The sequence below is a fragment of the Salvelinus namaycush genome, chromosome 15 (genome assembly GCF_016432855.1).
Source record: "Salvelinus namaycush isolate Seneca chromosome 15, SaNama_1.0, whole genome shotgun sequence".
NCBI lineage: Eukaryota > Metazoa > Chordata > Actinopteri > Salmoniformes > Salmonidae > Salvelinus > Salvelinus namaycush.
This window is the reverse complement of record NC_052321.1, coordinates 28,097,270-28,115,242: the sequence shown is the minus strand read 5'-3', so window position 1 is coordinate 28,115,242 and position 17,973 is coordinate 28,097,270. Positions and strand designations below refer to the sequence as shown.

General features: G+C 47.0%; 1 protein-coding gene across 4 annotated transcripts in view; it reads left to right on the top strand.

The window, feature by feature from the left end:
- Positions 1 to 17,973, top strand: part of meis2a (Meis homeobox 2a) — a 102,092-nt gene that overhangs the window by 79,947 nt on the left and 4,172 nt on the right. The window contains exons 10-12 of one of the 4 annotated variants that reach the window (XM_039009695.1): positions 12,645 to 12,703; positions 16,266 to 16,376; positions 16,925 to 17,023. In XM_039009695.1, coding sequence (XP_038865623.1) covers positions 12,645 to 12,703; positions 16,266 to 16,376; positions 16,925 to 16,983 — 229 coding nt within the window. In that variant the 3' untranslated portion in view covers positions 16,984 to 17,023. The remainder of the gene's footprint in view (positions 1 to 12,644; positions 12,704 to 16,265; positions 16,377 to 16,924; positions 17,024 to 17,973) is intronic. The other 3 variants (XM_039009696.1, XM_039009693.1, XM_039009694.1) reach the window with 3 other exon arrangements.

Sequence of the window (17,973 nt, the reverse complement as noted above, 5' to 3'; positions counted from 1 at the left end):
GTCCCCCTTCCAAGTAATGGCTAAAATAAAGCGTCTAGTGATGTCTGGGGGCTAGGGACAACAATGCCTGCTCCTTCTCTCTCTCTCTCTCTCTCTCTCTCTCTCTCTCTCTCTCTCTCTCTCTCTCTCTCTCTCTCTCTCTCTCTCTCTCTCTCTCTCTCTCTCTCTCTCTCTCTCTCTCTCTCTCTCTCTCTCTCTCTCTCTCTCTCTCTCTCTCTCTCTCTCTCTCTCTCTCTCTCTCTCTCTCTCTCAGCAGTCACTGTAAACGGGAGAGGTGGCATCCCATCCTGCACATGTTCAGTGCAAGGTGCAATTGAAACATCATCGGTAGTAATGGGGGAGATAAATATTCATAAGGCTGGGGGGAAATCCCAGATTATACTGATAGGGGCCTCATTGTGAGCCTCTCTTTCTCTCCCTAAGCTTGGCTGTGCATAATAGTTCTGGCTTAATACCTCCAGCTTCCTCTGATAACTTCATCGAGGAGTGTGTGTGTGGGGGGGTAAATGAGGTGAAAGGGAGGGCTGCATCGTTTATTTCTCACCTCTCTCCCAAATTGCAAATTACCAGCTTTTCAGGCCACGTTCCAATTAAAAGTGGATTGTTCTAGCCTTGCTTTGCACTGGGAGCCTAGGGGACTCTCCTCCCACGCTGTGCAGCGCTTCACACTTATTCTATTGATACCTCATCCATAACAAGCTGAACCCTGGCAAAGCTTGCTGAATCAAACAAAGGCCTGTATTGATTTATAGGGTCCTCCATGATGGGGTTATTGGCATGGGCCTCGTCTCGCAGCCATAGGGCACCCAGCCATATATAACTACTTCAAAAAGAACACACACAAAACAGGTCAAAATAATATATTAAGGTTGTTGTGGATGTGGTTACAATGGTGTTAGGAAAGGGATAGGGGGGAAGGGGGAGGGAGGTAGGAAGATTGAAAGAATGATAGGTGGGGTAGGTAGATACAGCATTATGGAAGAGACACCATTCCAGGAGAAAGAGAAAGACTAACAGAGAGAGAGAGAGCTTACGAGAGAGAAAAGGAGAGAGAGAGGTAGAGAGAGAGAGAGAGAGAGAGAGAGAGAGAGAGAGAGAGAGCAGGCCTGGACAGATAGAGAATACCTGTCTGAGGTTCACTGGATTTAGATGGATCAGGTAAAGAAGGAGCTTCTGTATGTCTCCTGTCCGCTCTGGCTCCCTAACACAACGGCCCCAGGGACTCTCTGTCACACCTGGTCACCTTTACCCTCCACACACACACACACACACACACACACACACACACACACACACACACACACACACACACACACACACACACACACACACACACACACACACACACACACACACACACACACACACACACACACACACACACACACGACACACACACTGCCCCGCCCAGTCCCCTGACTCCCTCCAACACACCACTGTAAGCCTGTGGATAACTCTCCCTTCCACATACTGCAACCACAATTGCAGCCATCTCCCCCAACCAGCAGATAAACTAATTATATCAAATATTTTCTGTCACGTTGGCTGGTCCTCTGGGGCCAGTGCTCACTCTCCACCTGAATCTCTCTCTCTATCTCTCTCTCTCTCTCTCTTTCCTCTCTCTTTCTCTGTCTATCATTTCATCTCTGTTCTACATGCTCATCTGCAGTGTCAGCAGAACGCCTGCTCCCTCTATCTCGTAATCTTACTGTATTCATGATTTCATTCATTAGGACTGTATTTACCTCATACTCAGTCAGCGAGGTGCTATAAATAATATCAGGAATAAAGAGGCCATTGATCGGTCACTGACAGAAACCAAAATAGGTGTATATGTGATTCTGCTACAGAGTTTGATTGAATTGAGAACTAAAGCCCCATTTCCATTGGCACTTTGAAGTCAACCTGGGTTGGGCTGGCCTTGGTGGGCTAGCTGGAATTGCGTATCCACTGACTCCAGAAATGAGAAATGATGTCATGTTGCTAGGTAGCCAATATGTGATTAATTCACCCTCACCATGCTGTAACTAACATTACCCCATACTCCTGCCAGTGCCAACCAGACTCAGAGCCATGTATTTAGCTAGCTAACCAAGCAAACCAGCAGGTCTGATATGATGTAGCTAGTTAGCTATCTTTCAATACGACCTGGCCAGCTAAAACTCCTACTAGCTCACGTTAGCTAGGTAGCTTGTTTCAACTCTGATTTGCTAGCTAATGTTAGGTAGCTAGCATTTGAGGACTGACTGTTCTTATACAAGTTGATTGTGTAGTGCAAAAATGAATGAAGGATCCAGCTATGGTGGTCATTTGTGTCATGTCTGACTACTGCAGTACTGCTTGTCCATGTGCTAGCTAACAGCAACAAGCCCAGACCAGCTAGCTAACCGTGTTGTCAGCATCCAGCAGTGATCAGCTGGTGGTTGCATAGTAACGGCGTCACCAGCACGAATTCTAATCGAGCTGGCACCAGTTGTGAAACTGGGCTGCGCTGGCCCGGGTTTCCCTCGACCCAGCTCGAATTTCAGAATTTAAGTGCCAGTAGAAATGGGGCTTTAGTGGCTGTAAGGTTGTAAACTCAGGGCCTAGTCACATATGGAGACACAATGAGATGTATCCACGGACAGTAGCTTATCTGAGCCTTAAGCAATGAAGAGGAGATATTTGGCAGTCGCTGGACACGTCTGACTGCTCTACAGTGTCAATGCTGCTGCAGTCTTCCACTGCAAACAAATCTATTTATATTACTAGACTGATGTCTGACTTTTTACCCCTAAACTGTGGTTTCTCAGAATGTCCATCTGTGTGTTTCTAGTGATTGAGGGTCCAATTAATTATTTAAGAGAGAAGTCAGAGGAGAGCCAGCAGTATTTGACTGATGGCTCTCAAGGCCACTAACACAAAATACTACACACAGACTCATTCTCTCTATATCGGTCTCACACACACTCTCTACCACACACCACAGACACAATGATGAGGAGATGATGACATCCCAGTGGGCCACCCGTGGGAGAGTGTTTCCTAACACACACACACACACACATACACACACGTTTCTCATCCCTGCCAATACTTCTTTAAGAGTGTGAGAGCAGAAGGAGTAGAAGCGAAAAGTCCTGGAATTAGGGAACTCAGACAGTCCCCCAGACAGGTTTAGATGTCACTCCTTAATTGCTCAAACTGCTGTGCATTTTCACTGCCCTAAATTCGTGGTTACTAGCAAGGGAGAGTGAGAAAAAAAGAGAGGGAGAAAGAATACAATTAAATGGGGGCACCCTTCTACCCTACCACTGGCTCGGTTTTCTGTCTGTTCCACATGCATTTGAGAATCAGAGTATGTGTGCGCGCTTTCGTGTTTGTGCATGTGTGTGTGTGTGTGCGCGTGTGTGTGTGTTGCATAAGGAGCTACACACAGGGTTGAAGCCCCTCTTTGCAGGTCCCCCCTTCTAGAAGCAACCTGAGCTGAGAGCCCATTATAGTGTCATAACCCAGGAAGGGAGAATAGACGATTAATACAGATGTAGGATCTTAATTTGATCACTATTTTGTTGCTGAGAATTTGCAACTTTTAGTGTGTCCGTGGTTTAAAAAGATTTCTAAAGTTAATAATTTCCACTTTAAAATGTCAGACTTGATTTTCCCTAACGAAAAAGGTATCAACCCCTACAAAAAATGTCCATTAATTATAATCCACAAAATTCCCATTTCCTGTTGCTGCAGGATTATTTTCCTGCTGTAGCAAACCGGCTCAAATTAAGATCCTACATCTGAATGAAGCAAAGGAAATAGATTGGCCTTATTTCCTGTCTGGCTGGCGTGCCGCAGACACTTGTGTTGCCTAGACGATGCGGTCAATTGACACTCAATTTTGTTTGAAATCTCACGCATCCATCATGTCATTATCAGTTTCCCCTGGTAATTCAAAAAGCTGCCCCATTTGATATCTGACAATAGGGGGGGGGGGGGGGGGGGGGGGGGCGGAATCTCTTTCTCTCAATTACTGAGGAGAGAGAGAAAAAAAAAGAGGAAGGGGCAGAATGAAAGGGAGGAGAGAAGAGCGGAAGACTGAGAGAGAGGGGAAAAAGGCCCATATTTGTGCGATAGCGCCCTGCGATTAGAGGTGAGGGCGGCTAGCGTGGAAAACAGCGATTATACCTGAACTCCCAACAGAGACAAACAAAGGGCCCCAGCACGCTGGGAATTGTGGGGAAAAGCAGGGGTGGCAGGGGCGGCTGCATAAAGAATAGGAGCTGGGCGACCTCACGAACACCTACTTATTTTAGGAGGCTGGGCCTAGTGTGTGTGTGTGTGTGGGGGGGGGGGGGGGGGGGGGGGGGCATAGTAATGATAGTGCAGGACTCTCTCTCTCTTTCTATCTCTCTGTGGACTCAATAAAAGGCAGATAATTGAGACGTTTTGTGGAGTCTTCCCTGGTCGCTGGGCTGGAATTGAATGACAGAGGCCAGTTGACTGGCCCCAGGTGCTTTGAGGGCTCCGACCTGCACTAGGGCTCTTTAGGAAAAAGGAGGCGGGGGAGGGGGAGGTGCACACACACTGAGAGACATCTAGCAGAATAAGTCTAACCATCTCCTTCTGCAGTATATGTATACTTATCTCTCTGTTCGGATGTGTTCTTTTCATGTGTGTTAGAGGCAGTGTGTGTCTGTGTGTGTGTATTTATATTGCCAGCGTGTGCCTGTGCTGGCCCTGCATGAAAGCGGAGAGCCCTGGCCAACCCTAAAGGTGAGAGGCTGGCTTTTGAGGAATGAAGAGTTACCTTCCAGCACTGAAGACCTCTGTCATGCCGCCCACGCCAGAAAGACTTGACAGAGGCTAATATTGACATGAGCTGGATGTTTTCAACTGCACTTCAAACAAAGGAAAACACAGCTGTTGTTCCCCCTGAGCCTCAGTTTACCCAGACAGGGATAGGAACACCTTTAGTGCACCTATGCACCTTATTAAGATGTTGTCTTTGGGGGGAAAGAAATAGAGGGAGAGAAAGAGACTGAGGGCTAACAAGAGGATGTAGATCAACTCCTCTCCCTAATCTCTCCTGTGCTGGTGATAATCAACAATAATAGCACCAGTAAAAACATTCCAGAGCAAAGGTGACTGCCTGGAGAAGAAAAGGGAATTAATGAGGGCAAATATTAGAGTGCCTTCTGAGAGAAGAGCAGAAGAGAGAGAAAGAGACACGGTGGCATGCACTCTTCCCCCTCCTTAACAGCCTAAAAACTGGTAGAGCAAGGTGCAGGTTAGCAGCGTTGCCAGGTTGCTACAATAAGGCCTCTTTCATACAGGTGTGTTGACGCCCGGGGCAGGCTTGGCCGCATTTGAACAATAACTATCATATCTCTTAAAAAAGAAAGGAGGGCGAAGCGTCAAAAGGAGATGCCTGAGAGCCCTGCTGGGGCCAAGAAAAAACCCCGGTGCAGTTGTCAGAGCTTGTTGATGTTGCAGGGAGGAAAAATGTGAGAGTTTTTTTCTTCTTCATTTTTCCCCCTTTTCCCCCCCCTCGTTTCTTTTAAATATTTCTCTGGTTTTCCAGTGATTTAGGATGGGTTTTGTTCCGTGCCCCGAAACAGACAGAGTAGGGAGAAGAGAGGAGGAACGGAAGAACAAAGTCGTGGCTGTGTCAGGAACAGCAGCTGCTAGCCAGATCCAAATAGCGACGACCGTGGGCTTCCTGGCCCTGTGGCCCCGCCCACTGGCCACTGGCGGTGCTTTTGACAGACAGTCAGCAGCTGGGGTCTGGCCGGCCCCGCCACACAGGGGTCCGCCCCCATTACCCCCTAGGAACACCAGCCTTATCCCACAGGGGGGATGGCCCAGGGGTGACATCCCTAAACTTGCTTGTTTTGGGGGAATGTTGAGTTGTGACGAGGTATTGGTGGAGAGCACAGGAAATATTTGTCTCACTGTCTCATTTTTTATGACTTCCCCCCCATTGCAGATATATTTGATAGAGAGGTCCCTCACCCATAACCCCGATATAGATCATCTGACTGGTTATGATTTGGATAAGATAATACAGATTGATATAACTCGCTATCAGCTATTTCCGAGGTAAAGCCAACAGTGAAGCACCACATACTGCAGTCAGTTACCCCACTTCTGCACCCCAGAGAGAGAGAGAGAGAGAGAGAGAGAGAGAGAGAGAGAGCGAGAGAGAGAGAGAGAGAGAGAGAGAGAGTGCCGCAGTGCTATTGATTTATTTTAATTAGCTGCTCGTTAAATCGTGTCAGTTTGCAAAACAAATATATAATTCTTTGTCTGATTTACCACTCCACTCTTAATGGCTCCTAGCGGGTTGGAGAGAGAGACAAATGGCTGAGAAATGCTAATGCTGCTCATATTTTGTAGAGAGAGGAATGTTACAAAAGTAAATGAGAGAAAAGCTATAGAAAATAAGAAAAAACAGGTCAGTGGAAGTGTATGGAGAATTAAAGGTGAAGCTATTCCATTTTGAGAGACAGGCGGGAGAGAGGGAGCGAGAGAGAGAAACTATGTAAACACAGTGGCTGCCCTAAACGTGGGCCTTTGCAGCCTCTCCGACATCCCAAAAAAAGCAATTCCCAGCTTCGCTCCGTTTCACATCTGCACTAAATCAAACACGGCTGTGAGGTAATGCTGCACGGCGTATGTCTCTTCACTCCTGTTTTAACTTAAAGAAGAAAAGAAGAGAGGAAAGGGACTCTCCAATAGGAATAGCTGGAGGAAGTTTCATCGCTCCGCCTCCTCTTCCCCCGCTTCTCCTCCTCCTCTCTACCTCCTCGACTCGTGGAGTAGCTTTTGAAAATATTATTTCTGATAGTTTATGATAAATCCGTAGATAGGTGCTACAATCCTGTGGCTGGCTTAAACAGTTACAGTGTGTCTAGGACGCCCAGGTGGACAGATTCCATCTGTATTTACATCACAGTAGATTATCAGCCTTGTATCAGCTCAGTGGACCCTGGGCTGCCCTGCAGACTGCCTGATAATTGGGATTTGTTTGCTTTGTATTAAACACACCCTCCCAAGTTAATCTGCATACACTTTCAGGTCAAAGTGCATCAGCTGTTTTTCCAGACCTTTTTTTTCCTAAGACTCTTCTTCCATTTTTTCATTCCAGCTAAGAGTGACTCAACCACTCAGAGTTTAGAATGTTTATCTGCCTCTGAAAGCGGAAGTATGGAAGCAATGAGTTCTAATAGAAACCAGAGGACAGTGATGTTGGCAAACAATGATCCAGGGATTGAGTCTAATCTTGTTCAAATTCAGATTGCGTCGCATCTAATCTTTCTGCAAAAGCAGAGGAACAGAATTTGACTGGCAAACGGAAACTCGCTCCAACCCTGCCTCCCCTAACTCTAACTCTGGCATGGGTATTCCAAACGGCCATGTTCAGGTCAGCTATGGAGGCAGTAAACTGTCAACTATTTCCGTGTTGCGATCATCTGAAGGACCCCTCCTCTCTTAGCACGCTCCGGAGGGGCTCGATTTGGAGCCATGGCCCTGGTTTCTTGGAGGGCCATGTTTGGTACGTCTCTCTCTCTCTCTCTCTCTCTCTCTCTCTTTCAGCTCGTCAAACAAGTGGCTCCGCTCCTCATTGGCTGGGCTCCCTCAGATCTCCCTGTGATTGGCCCGTTGAGTCTCTCGCTCTATTGCTCTCGCTCTCGTTCTCTCTCTTGGCTGCGCTCCATGGCTGGTTGGTTTGGCATGAGGTTTTCTCAGGGAAGGAATGCTGACAACAGGAGCGAGTTACCAGGTGTGGCCGCGAGTCAGTTAACCAGAAACAAGGCCTTTCTGACAGATTGAAAGGAGGAGGAAGGGAGGGGAAGAAAAAAAACAGGAGAGATGAGGCAAGACCCTGATATTCAGCAGCAGGACTGGTTTGCTGTGATTTAAATGCAAAATTACTCCGTTCTTCTCTATCTCTATGAGACCCTTTTCTTTCTCTGTGAAGAAGCAGCATGTGACAAGACAGGAAGAGAGAGAATACCAAGGCTAAGGTCTTCTGAAGGTGAATCTCTCTCTCTCGCTCACACGGGACAGCAGTCATTGTTATAGAACTGGAATCTCCTACCTCTCATACACGCGCTCTGTCTCTGGTCTGGCGTTAGCATAGCATAGTGTGCTAACGCGCTAGCCGGGGTCTTTAACACCTAAACGGTTGCTTTGCAGTGGCTCCCCTCTGTTTGAGTGAGCTGAAATTAGTGGCTGGGGATCGTGTGTTGATCCAGCTCAGTGGAGAGCCAGGGTCAAGTGACCTCCTGCTGTCTTGACTCCATCACTCAGATTGTTGCTGTTATTGTGTTATGCTGCAAAGGCCCCCATATAAAATAACATCCAGAGCTGCAGTAAATCCAAGTCTCTATAGGACTTCTACTGAAAGTGATACCCTCTTGGCCTTGTTGCAGACAGAGTATTTGTACATAGACACACTATGTTCCTGTTGGATAGAAACGTGCTGGGTGAAGGAGTGTATCTGTGAGTGGAGGTCCATTATCACTACACTGTACAGAATGTGAAAACACACACATGTACAGTAGGCTACATTCACGGGTGTGCACATACACACATGCTGGATATTGGCATGAACAAGTACACATACACACACAGAAGCATTTTCCTTGCGAATCACAAGTGATTGGAACCTTTTCTTCTACTCTTTATGTGTCTCTGAGTGGATTAGTAAAGCACGGTGCACTGCACAGCCTCTCTCTTTCGCTCACTCTCTCTCTCTCATTGTAATGTACACATTCTGAGGGGTATCCATAGAAATGACATCCCCATGACCCCGTAACCTTACTTTAATTATTTGTTTGAAGACAACATGGAGTTCCCATGCTGAGAGCCAGTGTGTGTGTGTGGTGTGTGTGTGTCCCTTACAGAAAAAACACGATTTAACATGTGGAAAATCACATGATTTTCGTGTTTTCAAATGTTGCATTAAATGTTATCACATTAACTTCACATAATATCATGTGATCACATGAAAGCATGTGTTTTTGGAACACTTCACATGTGATCACGTGAAGTTCATGTGGTTTTTCTGTAAGGGTGTGTGGTAACGTAACACTGAGCAGAGTCAGGACATAATAAGGGAAACCACCAGAGGTAAATAATAAAACATGGTTGGAGGTTTTAGGGAAACCTCTGTCTGTACCTAGTGTACCTGCCTCTCTCTCTCTACTGGTCTGGTTAACCCTCGGACATGTAGAGGCAGAGGATGTGTCTATGGTGTTGATGTGTGGATGTATGTGTGTTAGCAGGAAGTTTGGGAGTGTAGTCCCTCCCACCTCCACACATGCACACATCCCTCCACCCCTGCCTGCCATCCCTCCATCCCTGCCTGCCATCCCTCCATCCATCCCTGCCTGCCATACCTCTATCCCTGCCTGCCATCCCTCCATCCCTGCCTGCTTGCCATCCATCCCTGCCTGCCATCCCTCCATCCCTGCCTGCCATCCCTCCATCCCTGCCTGCCACACCTCTATCCCTGCCTGCCATCCCTCCATCCTTGCCTGCCATACCTCTATCCCTGCCTGCCATCCCTCCATCCCTGCCTGCTTGCCATCCATCCCTGCCTGCCATCCCTCCATCCCTGCCTGCCATCCCTCCATCCCTGCCTGCCATACCTCTATCCCTGCCTGCCATACCTCTATCCCTGCCTGCCATACCTCTATCCCTGCCTGCCATCCCTCCATCCCTGCCTGCCATCCCTCCATCCCTGCCTGCCATACCTCCATCCCTGCCTGCCATACCTCTATCCCTGCCTGCCATCCCTCCATCCCTGCCTGCCATACCTCTATCCCTGCCTGCCATCCCTCCATCCCTGCCTGCCATCCCTCCATCCCTGCCTGCCATACCTCTATCCCTGCCTGCCATCCCTCCATCCCTGCCTGCCATACCTCTATCCCTGCCTGCCATCCCTCCATCCCTGCCTGCCACCCATCCATCCCTGCCTGCCTGCCATCCATCCATCCCTCCATCCCTCCATGTGTGAGAAGAGAAAACAGTGTTATCAGGCCTGGCTCTGATAATCTCAATTGGCTTTACTCAAACTGATAAAAGGCGCTCTGGGGTCATAGAGGGGGCCTTGGTTGGTCAGCAACCCCCCTCCCTCCGCAACCTCGCCAATCGCGTTACTGTGGCAACTTGTTCAGAGAATAAAAACAGAGCCTGTTGTCATGTGTATGGTGGTTGGGTTGTGTGTGTGTGTGTGTGTGGCCGCCAATGGGTACAGTGTTGACTAGAAGGGAGTCAATCTCGGCAGCAACCGTGAGGGAAAATATTTGAATATCCATATATGTTTGTGTATGCTGCTGTAAAGAGCTGTTTTTCCTACTCAAATGACCATGTCAGAACAGCATGACATTTGAGTGTGGACAGCAAACCAACCCTGATATGAAAATATTTTCAGGTAAACTTACACAATAAATGTCCTAAGTAGTAGATACTGAGCAGCAGTTGAGTTGAATAAGATCAAAACAGGTTCTAACTAAATAGATCAATACTACAAACACACTGTTTCGTGTGCACTTTGTTATTCCTGGGGCTCTCTCTTCCCATCACTGGTCGGGTATTGGAATATTTATCACCTGCAAGGAACATTCCTGATTTGATGTGTTTATGGTTATGTCCCAGAATAGGTAAGAATCCACATGGTTATAATTTCCAATCCTTTGTGCCGTCTTGGGAGAAAAAAGAAAAAGCAGGGTGTATATTTCTGGCAGGCCTTGCTCTGTGAGCCTGCCCAGAGAGGGAGCACGATAGTGGGACATTCTGCTGTGTTTACTTGCTCAGCTGGTTTTGATGCTGGAAGCCTGTCTCTCTCCTAAGCACTGCAGGCGTAGTGACGTAGTGAAGGTAGACAATAAACGATAGACAGCTAAAGATGCTCTTTTATATCCCTCTTACTCATAATGCGTGAGAGCCACAAACAGTTTAAAACAGTTTAAACCAGTATTTATGATATAGGCCAAACAAAACCACGACCTTCAATAGATCACAAATCACAGCCCCAAATCAACATTGATACAGTGTACCTACCCTTTACCCTGTCCTTTCCCATGTACATGTTAGTGTGTCTGCCTGTCCTCTCTCTGGGGCCAGCGGTGTACCCTATACCCTACCTGTACTCTGGGTGCACCCTATACCCTACCTGTACTCTGGGTGAACCCTCGCAAATGAGCACAGCTCCATCTCTTTTCCCAACCGTGCATTTTGTCCATTTAACTATGGCACTTTGAGCGGGCAGATTACAGGCGTTTACGTTAACAGGAGACGGTAAGGGCAGGTATCAGGGGTTCACGGGGGATTAGGAACTGAAATTAGTTCCAGAACCTTCCCTTTTTCCATCTAATGACCAGTCCTGTAGCGTTGCCCTCTCCACGTTCCCAGAAACGTTTCTCAAGAGGGCTCCATGCTGGAATACCCCACGATGATTTGAAACATCTCTCTAATATCAACCACATGTGGGTACCTGTAGTGCTAGCGATCTCACTCCTCTCTGACTTCTTAGAGAGAGAGAGGTACTAGATGGAGATGGAAAGATGCTCAGTCTGTAAAGGTAAAGCCGGTCCGGGGCAGTGTAGGCGGCTTGTCTTTGACACGGCCCTGGGTCCCTGCGTCCCATTTGAGACTTTAAGAGGTTGCCCCTGGCTGGCAGTCACCTCCAGATGACCCCTCTGTCTTTACAGTGGAAAGCGGTGGGAGCAGAGGGGAGAGTCGGGGAGGGAAGGCTTTGTGGAACTGCACTTATTCGCCGCTGTGGCGGTGATAAAACTTCACACAGCCTAATTGATGGGCTTGGTGACATAACAATACCTTGTGAAAGCACCGAGTGGCCATGCCTGGTCCTCATTTATAGACAGCTGGACGGGGAGCAGAACCCCCTGCAATGAAGGGCCAGAGTGAGAGTGAGTGAGAGAGAGAGAGAGAGAGAGAGAGAGAGAGAGAGAGAGAGAGAGAGAGAGAGAGAGAGAGAGAGAGAGAGAGAGAGAGAGAGAGAGAGAGAGAGAGAGAGAGAGAGAGAGAGAGAGAGAGAGAGAGAGAGAGAGAGAGAGAGAGAGAGAGAGAGAGAGAGAGAGAGAGAGAGAGAGAGAGAGAGAGAGAGGGGGTGGGTGGGTGGGTGGGTGGACAAATGAAAGGAACCGATTGTATGTTGCCCCTTGCGAACTTGCACATTATTTTGAATTTCTAATGAGCAATAACACGCTAGGAATAACATGTTTATAGGGTCTATGTGAGTGTGTGCGCGCGTGTGTGTGTATGAGAGAGAGATGTGACACACTGAGCGGTCTAGCTCCTCAGTTGCACCGCCGCCTCACCACAGCACACACACTTAATGCCTGTGGAATGGCTCCTCGGTCTCCATAGCAACCAAATGTAATCAAAAGCTTTATTAAACAAGGGGAATAGATCATAAGGACATTAAAAGAAAACCTTGTCGGGTTCCCAAGTCTGCTCACAATTGCCCTTTTGTTACTGCCGTGTCTCTGTTGTGATTAGCCAGTGGCTAATGTTGTTACTAAGTCATACAAAACAGTGTTGGTTTGGTTGCGTTTAAAAAAGAAATGAATACTGCTACTTGTATCGTGTGAATGCTGTGTGATTTAAAGTGTGTTTCTCTCTCCTCTCCTCTCTCCCAGGTTCATTAACGCCAGGAGAAGAATAGTACAGCCCATGATTGACCAGTCAAATCGAGCAGGTAAAGAAACGACTATATATCTACATATCTCTTCCCCTCTTCCCGGAAACACCCACTCCTTACAAATCCACTCCCTTATTACCACACACACACACACACACACACACACACACACACACACACACACACACACACACACACACACACACACACACACACACACACACACGAGTCGTTAGGTGATTAACTGTAATTGGCGATATCCCAATCTAACCCTGAGAGGTGCTTTAGCTACACGTTCCCTTTCTGTGAGTTACTAATTGGGCACAAGAGAAGCTCCAGGAAGGCTTGGAGCATTTTCATTTATATCTTTTTTTTAAGGCTGTTGTGTATTTTTTTCAGTCTTTTTTTTTCTTCTATCCTTCACAGCTTTTGGGGGGATAGGTAGGGGAAAAGAAGAGAGGAGGGTTTCAATTGGTATCTACTTTGTGTTTTTTAATTCACTCAATTCCCTCCAGTGTCAGTCCTCTGGATGTTGCTCTGTATTCACTTAGCCCAGATTTGAAATATCAAGGGTCCTATATATGCGATTGTATTGAACTTCATCATTTCAATTGAGTAATTATGGGCGATTAATTCATTCCGGTCATGAAAAACAACCTAACGGATGAGAATGAGTTTTATATGATCCATTGATCTCTGATTTCTGGCTGGCCGCCCTACGTAGGGAGAGACGTCCATTCCTCTGAAAAGGATTAAGGATGGGTTCATATTGTAAATTGATCAGGCATTGATTTTCCATATCTACCATGGTCAGACGACAAAAACGACTGAAAGATTGAGTCATAAACATGCCACTGAAACTGAGCAAATAATCTGTACAGGAATTTATGTAGCCACCCTATGCCGCATCGACTGTGACATTACTATGCAAAAACGGCAAGTAATATGTCTCTGAGGGGGAAAGCTTTTTGTTGATTAGCTAGCTCCGAGTCTAGAGAGAGCCCCACAAATTGGGGAGGAGATTTGTGCAAATTAAGTTAAGCAATTATTGAAATGAGTCGTGCCTTTCCAAATCGCACTGACTCCCAGTACAATTACTGCGGTTTGTTGGGAATATTTGAAAGAGAGGAGAGAGATAGACAGAGAAGGGAGAGCGTGTGTTTAGGGTGTGTCAATCAGCAATCTCTCCAAAAACAGCATGATTTACAGCTTCCCCTAATCTTCAGGGTTTACAGATTACTCCGGATTAGGCTGTTTAGTCCGGGAATATGCTGTTCGCTAGACTCCACAATACTCTTACTCAATAGGTCTAATAATAGGACAGTATGGTGTAATTTGATTTCTACTGTACACAGTATTATAATGTTATAATAATATTATGATATGAATCTAATTTGTAAATAATCATCATAATCAGTCCTTTCACCTTCTGTAATTTGGATATTTTAAGTCATTTAAATTTGCAGGGATAAATAATGACAGTTGCAGGTGGATAAATAGTGATATTTGTGCAAATTGTGTCCCATATTGTGTACCTGTCCAATGATGTCCCATATTGTGTCCCTGTCCAATGATGTCCCATATTATGTTCCTGTCCAATGATGTCCCATATTATGTTCCTGTCCAATGATGTCCCATATTGTGTCCCTGTCCAATGATGTCCCATATTGTGTCCCTGTCCAATGATGTCCCATATTGTGTCCCTGTCCAGTGATGTTCCATATTGTGTCCCTGTCCAGTGATGTCCCATATTGTGTCCCTGTCCAGTGATGTTCTATATTGTGTCCCTGTCCAGTGATGTTCCATATTGTGTCCCTGTCCAGTGATGTTCCATATTGTGTCCCTGTCCAATGATGTCCCATATTGTGTCCCTGTCCAATGATGTCCCATATTGTGTCCCTGTCCAGTGATGTTCCATATTGTGTCCCTGTCCAGTGATGTCCCATATTGTGTCCCTGTCCAGTGATGTTCTATATTGTGTCCCTGTCTAGTGATGTTCCATATTGTGTCCCTGTCCAGTGATGTTCCATATTGTGTCCCTGTCCAGTGATGTCCCATATTGTGTCCCTGTCCAGTGATGTTCTATATTGTGTCCCTGTCCAGTGATGTTCCATATTGTGTCCCTGTCCAGTGATGTTCCATATTGTGTCCCTGTCCAGTGATGTTCCATATTGTGTCCCTGTCCAATGATGTCCCATATTGTGTCCCTGTCCAGTGATGTTCCATATTGTGTCCCTGTCCAGTGATGTTCCATATTGTGTCCCTGTCCAGTGATGTTCCATATTGTGTCCCTGTCCAGTGATGTCCCATATTGTGTCCCTGTCCAATGATGTTCCATATTGTGTCCCTGTCCAATGATGTCCCATATTGTGTCCCTGTCCAGTGATGTTCCATATTGTGTCCCTGTCCAGTGATGTTCCATATTGTGTCCCTGTCCAGTGATGTCCCATATTGTGTCCCTGTCCAGTGATGTTCCATATTGTGTCCCTGTCCAGTGATGTTCCATATTGTGTCCCTGTCCAGTGATGTTCCATATTGTGTCCCTGTCTAGTGATGTTCCATATTGTGTCCCTGTCTAGTGATGTTCTATATTGTGTCCCTGTCCAGTGATGTTCCATATTGTGTCCCTGTCTAGTGATGTTCTATATTGTGTCCCTGTCCAGTGATGTCCCATATTGTGTCCCTGTCCAGTGATGTTCCATATTGTGTCCCTGTCCAGTGATGTTCCATATTGTGTCCCTGTCCAGTGATGTTCCATATTGTGTCCCTGTCTAGTGATGTTCTATATTGTGTCCCTGTCCAGTGATGTCCCATATTGTGTCCCTGTCCAGTGATGTTCCATATTGTGTCCCTGTCCAGTGATGTTCCATATTGTGTCCCTGTCCAGTGATGTCCCATATTGTGTCCCTGTCCAGTGATGTCCCATATTGTGTCCCTGTCCAGTGATGTCCCATATTGTGTCCCTGTCTAGTGATGTTCTATATTGTGTCCCTGTCCAGTGATGTCCCATATTGTGTCCCTGTCCAGTGATGTTCCATATTGTGTCCCTGTCCAGTGATGTTCCATATTGTGTCCCTGTCCAGTGATGTTCCATATTGTGTCCCTGTCTAGTGATGTTCTATATTGTGTCCCTGTCCAGTGATGTCCCATATTGTGTCCCTGTCCAGTGATGTTCCATATTGTGTCCCTGTCCAGTGATGTTCCATATTGTGTCCCTGTCCAGTGATGTCCCATATTGTGTCCCTGTCCAGTGATGTCCCATATTGTGTCCCTGTCCAGTGATGTCCCATATTGTGTCCCTGTCCATAACATCCCTGTTGCTTGGGGAATGGCTGGTGATGGTCTTGACAGAACGCTCTGATCTCGTCAAACTGCATGCTTTCTTTTCTCTGTTAGAGAACAATGCTTCATCTCTTCTGTTCTCTAGTGCTAAAGTGTGTGTGTGTCTCTGGTGTGTGTGTGTGTACTCACACTGTATGTGTTTGCATGTCATGCATCAGTCATCGGGGACACAATGTGTTGCAGTATGTTTGGGCCAGAGCTGGGACAATAAGCTGATTGTGTGGTGTGTCTTCTCTTTCTTTCCCTTCCTTTGTGTCCACGTTTTGACTACAATCAGGTTTTCTTCTTGATCCTTCAGTGAGTCAAGGAGCAGCGTACAGTCCGGAGGGCCAGCCCATGGGCAGCTTCGTGCTGGATGGCCAACAGCACATGGGGATCCGGCCAGCTGGTAAGCCCTCCTCCTCCTATCCTGCAAACTGTATACCAGTCACTGGACTGTGTATGTGTACAGGCACCAATGCAACCCATTTTACTTTGTGACTACTGTAGACTGACAGGGACACCCACCAACAACTCTAGCCATGGAAATATCACCCCAGCACTGACTATTGTACTGTACATGACAGCCTCATCAACCCAAAACTAACCAATGTCACAACACTACTGATGATATCACTGCACCCTAGTAAAGTCATTCCACTCCACCCTCCAACTCCCCTGGGTATCACCCTTTGCCTGCTGCCTGCCTTGCTTGCTTGTCTCTCTTTTCACCCATCTGACTTTGTAACAAATGGAGAGATTTGTGGGGACTTAAACTATCTAACGGTTTTAGACTCTTTACTACGGAACCTTCTCTTCCTCCATTCTCTCCGCTGTTTTCTCTCCAGACTTAACCAATCATTACTTCTACCAGGGTGTCTGTCTGCTCTGACCCATCTGTGATTCGACCTTTGACCTTCTGCTGATCTTTTCTCTGGCGTGTTTCCCCTCTTCTAGGGCCTATGAGTGGAATGGGGATGAATATGGGCATGGATGGGCAATGGCACTACATGTAACCTCCATCTTGTAAAGTAAAACGCAAAGAAAAAGGGGGAAGTAAGTACAACTGGGCTCTTTTTTCCTTGGATGTATTTTTCAAACCTCTGGGCTTATGGTTTGTACCCACAATCCCCCTTACTCCACCACAATCCCTCTCCCATCCGCACCCTAATTTTACAACAACCTCCCCCACAGCAACCCCCACGACAACCAGTGAGTGTGATTGGTGTAGCATGGTGCTTTAAGGGGAGAAAGGGGGGTAAGCAAGGGGGGTTAGCTAGCTACTGAAGGATGAATGGAAGGACTGGGAATAGTCGCCATGTCGTGAGGCTTTCTCCTGTCGGTCCTTGGGAGAAAGGGGGGGACTTGTGGCGCCAGCCAAGACAACAGGAAAACATTCACCCCCAACAACAACCCTGGCCTAGCATGGCATGTACCGATGCCACACATTTATTTATCACAACAGGGCCATCGCTCTCCCCATCTCTGACAGCCAATGCAAATGTTGGACATTTAAGGAAAAAATAACATCTCCAGAGGCAGGGTCTGGCGGGGAGAAATTAAGCAGGCTCCAGTGAAGCAATAAAGAAGGAGACGTGAAACTGTCCTCCGAGTGACATAAATCTGTCTGGGGAACGATTGATGCCCAAATTATCTTATATGCAAAGACGGAGCGCAGCAGTACATTACGGTCCCCGGGTGAGATATACGGGCCGTGGGTGACATGGCCTATCCTTCAATGTGGGGTGGGGGTGGCGAGTAGGGGGGTGATGGGGGGGAGGGCGTGTGTTTGGATGTTTTCTACTCGAGGGGGCATTGACTAGCCCCGACATGAGACACACACAGATCCATTTAAAGGACCAGAGACATTAAAGAATGGCTGTGTTATAAAGGAAGGAATCTCTCGCTCACTCGCTCACACACACACACACACACACACACACACACACACACACACACACACACACACACACACACACACACACACACACACACACACACACACA